The following is an 8,306-nucleotide window of genomic DNA, read 5'->3' on the forward strand; positions in this document are numbered from 1 at the left end:
GGGGTCATCGGAGGATCTTATAGCAGCGTTTCCATACAGGTGAGCCACTCCATCCATAAAAATATAGTATAGCATGTCTGTGATCATTCACCTGTTTCAGGAAATCTATGGGTCTCCTGATCGGGAGATCAGGATTGGTCAGGTTGGGTTGTGCAGTCCTAGTTTAAGGCAAAGGAATTGGAGGGGATGACGGTCTGGCTAAAATGATCCATGCAGCCTTCACAATCTTATGTCCTCTACATGTATTGTGATAAAACTCCCCGTCACCTTCAGTTACACAATGCTTAGAATGCAGTATTTGCAGGCTGACTTTGCCCACAGTCTGGAGTTCAATCCTGACCAGCTCAGAGTTGACTCAGCTTTCCATCCTTCCAAGGTCGGTAAAATGAGGACCCAGATTGTTGGGGGCAAGAGGTTGACTCTGTAAAACTGCTTAGAGAGGGCTGTAAAGCACTATGGAATAGTATGTATAGTATGGTATGTATAGTATAGTATAGTATGGAATAGTACTCTGTGACAAAATGGTTGTGGTCAGATTTCATAATGCACCATAAGCAGCCAAAGGCAAGACAAGGCAAGTAAGACCAATAGTTTTGCTCATTTCCAGAAAAATCATAATTTAGAAGGAGGGGATGGTTGGAAGGAAAGAAACCACATGTTTTTCTAGGTGGACTTTGCTTTCTGAAACATGCCGGGCAACTTGAAAACTCAGCTATCATATGAATAGGCAGAATTATCTCTTCTTTATTTCAGTTGGACGCGGTTCTTCTGAATGATCTCTTTGGCGTCTCCACAATAGAATTTGTTGGATATCAACAGAATTAGCCTGGAAGTGGGAACATCCCCACCTCTGGTTACATGTCTCTTGGTGCACATAGAAAAGATTAGGTCCTTGATTATGGTTGTGGGTGTCAACTTGCCTTTTTTCTTTTTGCCACCAAACAGCCCTGATTTCCATCGTCCCCAGCCAACATGGTTAATGAGCACGTATCTCAAACAAGGTAGAGTCCTCGTGGCATATGATTCTGCTAGGAACTACATTTGAAGTTTACAAATTCTGAGATTAAACCTGGGTCTATCATGAAAAATAAATAGAACATAGAATACTAAACATTTCTGTCCATTTAACTCTAGAATAGTGAAACTGGCTTAAATGATCATATGATTGATATTTCAAATCTGAGACACAGAATAACCCTAACATACCCGGCTGACAAAATGATAACCACTAAATGTCAACAATGAGACTTTTTGCATTCAAGATTGTAGGTCTAGTTTGAGCAACAGCCAGAAAATCTCGAATAATTTGCCCTTCCAGTTCTTATTTTGCTTGTCTTAAATTTTCAGATTCCTCTTCACAATTAAAAATTAGACGCATAACCCAGTTCAGGGCTCTGCATTTAAATAGTTTAGCTTAAAATGGGCTTCTCTCCTGAGGTCAAGAGAAGAAAACAACTGATTGCAGGATCAAAGACATATTCAAAAAGGATTTGTTTTTCCTGAAAAGAAATTGCTGCTTTTTGCAAGTTTGTTGAAACATTTGAAACAAGTACCGAAATCTTAAGAACTGAGTTGTACTTGACCTGAGCTGCAGAAATCCAGATAAGCTCTAGATGGCAGCAGAGACGTGGAGCAAATACCAGCTCTTTGCTGCTGTCTAGTGGTCATCTCAATTTATGCAGCCCAAATCTGGTAGCTACTGTACACATACAGTCCTTAACTGACAACCAGGACTTTCTATTGCTAAGCAAGACGGTTGTTAAGTGAGCATGGACAATTTTACGATTATATAAATTACATACTCATTAAACAAATCTGGCTTCCCCTATTAACTTTGCTTGTTAAAATGGGATGCTGCAACAGTCATAAATACATGCTAGTTGCAAACATCCATTGTACTTTTAATATACTCCAATGCTACAGAATAAGAAAAAAAAATCCTTAATTTTTTTAATCTCTCCATCCTCAAGGATTCTAGGAGGTAGGGCGTGTGTGATCCAGAAGCATTCTTTGGGCTCTCCTGGCTTAGATCAGTTTCCAATAAGTCAAATTATATTGCACATGAATTTATAAAGGCATCCAATGAATTCCCATGAGCCAAGAACTAATTAAAACATCTAGCTGGACACCCGTTATGAACTAATTAATATATGATATCGGATATACAGTATATTATATTCTATTCCATTGAACTCTGAATTCATATACTGTAGTGCCAGGCTTCAAAAACCAAGAAAGACACCATTGATTCTTCTAAGCAGGGTTTTTTTTTTCTGTGCCTCCTCTATAGGCAGAAATCTTGCCAAACTAAAACAGACTATTTGCATCACAGAATAACACAGTTGGAAGGGACCCTGGAGGTCTTCTAGTCCAACCTCCTGCTTAGGCAGGAAACCCTATACCATTTCAGACAGATGGTTGTCCAATCTCTTCTTAAAATCATCCAATGATGGAGCACCTGCAATTTCTAGAGACAAGTCATTCCACTGATTAATTGTTCTCACTGTCAGGAAATTTCTCCTTAGTTCTAGGTTGCTTCTCTCCTAGGCTGCATCATTAAAGATATACTCTGGGAACTATTAGGGAGGAGCTGTCTTCATCCTCCTTCTCTCACACAAACTTACTACTGTAGACATGTCAAACACAAGGCCCACAGGCCGGATGTGGCCCGCGAAGTTTCATGTGGCCCGTGAAGCCATCCTGGAAACAGTGAGGGAACGGCCCCCTCTGCCTTGGCCCTGGCCCAGGCCAGCGGGGAGCCAATGTACAATTTTGTGGTGGCCATCTATGCTGAAACACATTCAGTCTTAGCTCCATAAGCCCCACCCCCCTGCATGGCCTGAGAGGAACAGTGAGGCTCCTCCAGTGGACCATGCCTTGGCACTTGCCCCGGTCCCACCCCCTTCTGCCAGAGACCCTCAGATCTGTCCCACTCCTGCCCAGGCCCCCACAGGCACCCTTGACGCGAATGATGTAGAGCTGGCCACACCCATTCAGTAGGCCACACCCACTCCATCCACACCCACCCAGTAGGCCGCATCCACCCTGGCCACACCCACCCGGCCCCCTGAGGGCAACTGCAATGCTGATGCAGCCCTCAATGAAATTGTGTTCGACACCCCTGCACTACAGTATCTGTGCTGTTTCCTGTTCCTCTGGACAGTGGCCCCTGCCTCCTGGGAATCCGATCACATTCTATCGGACACAGGGCTTTGTTTATTTTAAAGCAATCCCACATTGCAATCTTGAATTTCTGTCAACAGGTTCAGGTGCCCTAAAGCAAGGAGCATATTCTAAGATAACACATCGGGGAAGAGACTGAGTTCTTCCAACAGCATCATTTGCAAATAATTTGAATAAATGATTCCTAATGCACTCTAAATCGAGCAGACTATTCCTCCATCTTGCTTTCACTGTAAGGCAGACATGTCAAACACAAGGCCCGGGGGCCAGATGTGGCCCGCGAAGTGGTTTCATGTGGCCCATGAAGCCATCCTGGAAACAGTGAGGGAACGGCCCCTGCTGCCTTGGCCCTGGTCCTGGCCCCCCGGGAGCCAATGTACAATTTTGTGGTGGCCATCTATGCTGAAACGCAGTCAGTCTTAGCTCCACAAGGCCGTCTGGAAACAGCAAGGGACCAGCCCCTGCCGCATTGGTCCCGCCCCTTGGGTGCATGCTGGGGAGGTGTCACCCTTTGTGAGGAATGAAGAAATGCACCATTGCCTGGAAGTGGCCAGCAAATGGCCCTCACCTACTTCACATATCCGGCTTGATGGGCTCCAGGGGAGGGGTTTCAGCAGGCTCTTCCAGTGGACCATGCCTTGGCGCTTGCCCTGATCCCACTCCCTTCTGCCAGAGACCCTCAGATCTGTCCCACTCCTGCCCAGGCCCCCAGAGGCACCCTTGACGCGAACGATGTAGAGCTGGCCATGCCCACCCAGTAGGCCACACCCACTCCATCCACACCCACCCAATAGGCCGCACCCACCCTGGCCACACCCACCCAGCCCCCCGAGGACAACCGCAATGCTGATGCGGCCCTCAATGAAATTGAGTTTGACACCCCTGCTGTAAGGGATCTCAAAGAGTTTGGTAAAGAGACCCTTCAGCCGATCAGACGTCTACCCTAGAGGCTTTGCTTGGAGAGCCCTAGCCAATCAATGAGAGCTCGCCGGTTCTCCATTAATAAACGCATTGTGTCAGGTCCTCTCCGCTTTTCTTGATCTCATGTGGTCATGTGGGTCATGTGACCAGCTAGTCATGCCGTATGACATGCTGTGTGACTGGCTGGTGATGTCAAGTGAAGGTCACCAAGGGGAGAGTGCCATCATTGGTTGATACGGCTCCAAATCAACATGTTGGTTGATGGATCCGTTGGTAGAATACCAGACTTTGATGAATTCATGTATGTAGCATATGGTGGCATGGCCAATGATTTTTGTTCCGGACCCACTAACCACATGGCCACATGATAGATATCAATAAAAGTGGAGGAGAACTGAAACAAAGACACTTCAACCGAAGTCCCGCCGAGGAGGTCACCTAGCCTGATGATGAAACATTCGGAAGCTAAACAAGCCTGGAGAATAAACCGCCACCAAACATTTCCAGTCTTGCCTGCAGTAGCACAGTTAGGGAAAAAAATAACAACATCTCAGTATCATCTACAAGAAAGTATGAAACTTCTAAATGTTGGCTCAGAATAATGCCTCCTTCAGGTCAGTAGTTTCAAAATCTGAATGTTCTCCAAGATCTCAAGATCTTTCCAAGCGTGATTAAAATTATTTAACAGAAGTTCCTGCAGATCGAACCTAGGGCCTTCCAAAATTTAAATATTAAAGAGCTGACCTCCAAAACTTTGATTTCTGCTATTAGCAGAAAGAACATTTGAAGGAAATAAGGCTCAGATGGAGACTTACCCAAAGCAATTCTCCTACTTAAGTAGTTATTCTTTTTTGGCTCATCGGCCATCTGTCAACACATACTTCAGTCAAAGAGCCAGAAGACATCACTGGAAGATAACAACTCATCAACTGGAAGTGCCTGCGAGTCGATACAACCGGTACAAGGATTACAGGCATCTCATCTGATTGCTCTGATTGTTGGTGACGTCACAAAGTTCTTTAAGCTTTTATCTTCCTGGAGGGTTTTAATAGCCGATCATGAATATTCAGATCATTTTTGCAGTGCGATTTTCAAGATGGATGTGGCAGGAGGTAACTTTAAACAGCCATCACTTCCATTTTTTGAGGATATTTTTGTCTCAACTCTTTCCCTGCAGGCACAAATGTGAGAGAATCTGTTACACAGGGATAAAATCTTATTATATCCTAGTGATGCAATTAAAAGATTTAAATCTCACATTTGTAGAAATGCAGATATACTCATTTAAATATTCGACATCTGAGTCCAAACTGATTATACTGTAATAGTTCATTGAACAATCACTGATTCAATATAATCAATACTGTGCATTCTAGGAAAGGAATATCTAATTCTCAAAGTTCAACGGTTAGATTTGTACAAAATGGTAAGCTAATTTATGGTTTCTGAATACCATACAGGTACGTTTAATCCTATTCGGTCTCCCCTTTGCTGCTGCTGAGAAGAAAACTACAATAAACAGAAATGTTATAAGAAGAAAGAACGTGGTTATTGAATTATGTTTGATGATAAAACCAAGACTTCTGCTTTGTTGCTTTACTAAAACCTGTATTTGATTTCTGATTCTTACCCATTCATTAATTCTTCTCAAATGGGTATGTCATCTTATCTTTCTTCAACTGTAGTTCTGAAAATTTGTAGGTAGGTAGGTAGGTAGGTAGGTAGGTAGGTAGGTAGGTAGGTAGGTAGAAAGAAAGAAAGAAAGAAAGAAAGAAAGAAAGAAAGAAAGAAAGAAAGAAAGAAAGAAAGAAAGAAAGAAAGAAAGGAGCGAGGGAAGGAGGAAGGAAGGAAGGAAGGAAGGAAGGAAGGAAGGAAGGAAGGAAGGAAGGAAGGAAGGAAGGAAGGAATCCAAGGATTCTATCATATGTAAGGCTAAAGAGAGAGAGAGATTTTTTTTTAACAAAGCATCAGGAAGGAAAACATTGGATAAGCCCAAACAATAAAGGAGGAATGCGAAAATGCATCAGACACCTCTCTAATTCATGTAATAAATCATCTAATTCACGTAATAAATCATAATCAGAGTTGCAATCTTCTGTTACCATAGCCAATCTTAATAAAAGTAGTTTTAGTCTTAATTAGAGTAAAAAAAATTTTTTTTGATCAGATCTACATTTGGGGGCTGGCATCCTATGAGATGCCCCAGAGTCATCCAGAAGAGTTCAGATCATTCACAGAACTCTGGATCCACTCCTGGAATGAGGGTGGACCTTCTCTAGGCATCCTAATACTGTTTTCTCTCTCTCTCTCTCTCTCTTTCCAGGTTGCAAACTTGCTCCGGCTCTTCCAGATTCCTCAGATCAGCTACGCCTCCACCAGTGCCAAGCTCAGTGATAAGACCCGGTACGACTACTTTGCAAGGACGGTGCCTCCAGACTTCTATCAAGCCAAGGCCATGGCTGAGATTCTGCGCTTCTTTAACTGGACGTACGTGTCCACGGTTGCCTCGGAAGGAGACTATGGAGAAACAGGGATCGAAGCCTTTGAACAAGAAGCCCGGCTAAGGAACATCTGCATCGCCACCTCTGAGAAGGTCGGCCGATCCAACATTCGAAAGTCCTACGACAGCGTCATTAGAGAACTCCTCCAGAAGCCCAACGCAAAAGTGGTCGTCTTGTTCATGCGCAGCGATGACTCTCGGGAACTCATCGCTGCAGCCAACCGGTTCAATGTCTCCTTTACCTGGGTGGCCAGTGACGGCTGGGGAGCCCAGGAGAGTGTGGTCAAGGGCAACGAACACGTTGCCAATGGGGCCATCACTTTAGAGCTTGCTTCCCACCCAATCAAAGAGTTTGATAGATACTTCCAGAGTCTCACCCCCTATACTAACCATCGCGATCCCTGGTTTAAGGATTTCTGGGAGCAGAAATTCCAGTGCAGCCTTCAGAACAGGAAAACCCACAAAAAAGCTTGTGACAAGCATCTGTCTATTAACAGTTCCAATTACGAACAAGAATCCAAGATCATGTTCGTGGTAAACGCGGTGTATGTCATGGCCCACGCCTTGCATAAAATGCAGCGGACAATGTGTCCAAACACTACCAAGCTCTGCGACAGCATGAGGCATTTGGATGGCAAGAAGCTCTACAAAGACTATTTGCTCAAAGTCAACTTTACAGGTAAACAATCAGCCTCTTCTGATGCTTTCCCTAGAAAATGGTTATAGTTTGGGGAGTCTAGAGAAGAAAAGATGGAGAAGAAGGGCAGTGAAGTAGCCATGAGTTCCAGGTGTGGCGTGGTGTGAAAATCCAATGGAAGGTATGTGCAGGAGTCAGTAGGAAGCATTTCTTTTGAAGAACGTGCTCTTCCAAGTCAATGTAGTTGAGTCAGATCTGGCTCTTTTTCTTTCATCTGCATTTGTAACATACACATGTGTGTTGATATCTGTGTTTCTTCTCTTCAACATGTCCCCTTCTCAGAAGCTGCCTGGACAGGTCCCTGCAGTTTTCTTGGCAGTGTTTTTAGGAGTGGTTTGCGATTGTTTACTTCCCAGGGTTGAGAGAAAGTGACCGGCCCAAGGTCACCCAACTGGTTTCGTGCCTAAGCTGGGACTACAACTCACTGTCTCCCAGTTTCTAGTCTAATGCCTTCACCATCACACCAACCTGGCTCTCTCCATTAACTTCCAAGTTAATATAGTTGATTCAGATATTGTCTCTGTTTTCATCATAGGTGTGCATGCACACACACAGTCAATTCACTTCAGTTGTGTTTTCAGCAATCTTCAGAGATCAGTTCAGGAATTTTTCCAGAAATCTTATTCAAGAGTTATTTGTGAGTTGAGTTTCTATAGCAGTAAACAGGATTAAAAACAGTCATTCAACCTTAGTTTGTCTGGCTTCCAAAGTGTTGCTTAACTGAAATGCTGTAAGGAATATTCAAGCAAATCCTTCAGATTCTCAACAGTTCTGATCACTGTTCTTATCCAAATGATTAGCTAATATTTGCTTTTGTGCAGTTGCTGCTCCCTTGTTTTGATCCTGCCACCCCGTGTTATTTCATGGGATGGCAGGATGTTCTTTCAAATGTTCTTTCAAATGTTCTTTCAAATATTTAGACTCCACCTATTCTTGTGGTTTAGTTCAAGGTGTCTTTCACTGCACAACACAAACATTTGTCTGGAAATAGCATTTTAAAATTAA

At 43.6% G+C, this 8,306-nt stretch overlaps 1 protein-coding gene across 1 annotated transcript; it reads left to right on the forward strand.

The window, feature by feature from the left end:
* Positions 1 to 6: 6 nt before the first annotated feature.
* On the forward strand, positions 7 to 7,283 carry LOC107298541 (metabotropic glutamate receptor 3-like; the record flags this gene model as incomplete). Its single annotated transcript, XM_015827919.1, has 2 exons — positions 7 to 39; positions 6,428 to 7,283. A coding segment is annotated over exon 2 (724 nt), but the record flags the coding sequence as incomplete, so codon positions are not given.
* Between the last annotated feature and the right edge of the window lie 1,023 nt (positions 7,284 to 8,306).

This window comes from Protobothrops mucrosquamatus, unplaced genomic scaffold, assembly GCF_001527695.2.
Source record: "Protobothrops mucrosquamatus isolate PMUCROS unplaced genomic scaffold, P.Mucros_1.0 scaffold4068, whole genome shotgun sequence".
Lineage (NCBI taxonomy): Eukaryota > Metazoa > Chordata > Lepidosauria > Squamata > Viperidae > Protobothrops > Protobothrops mucrosquamatus.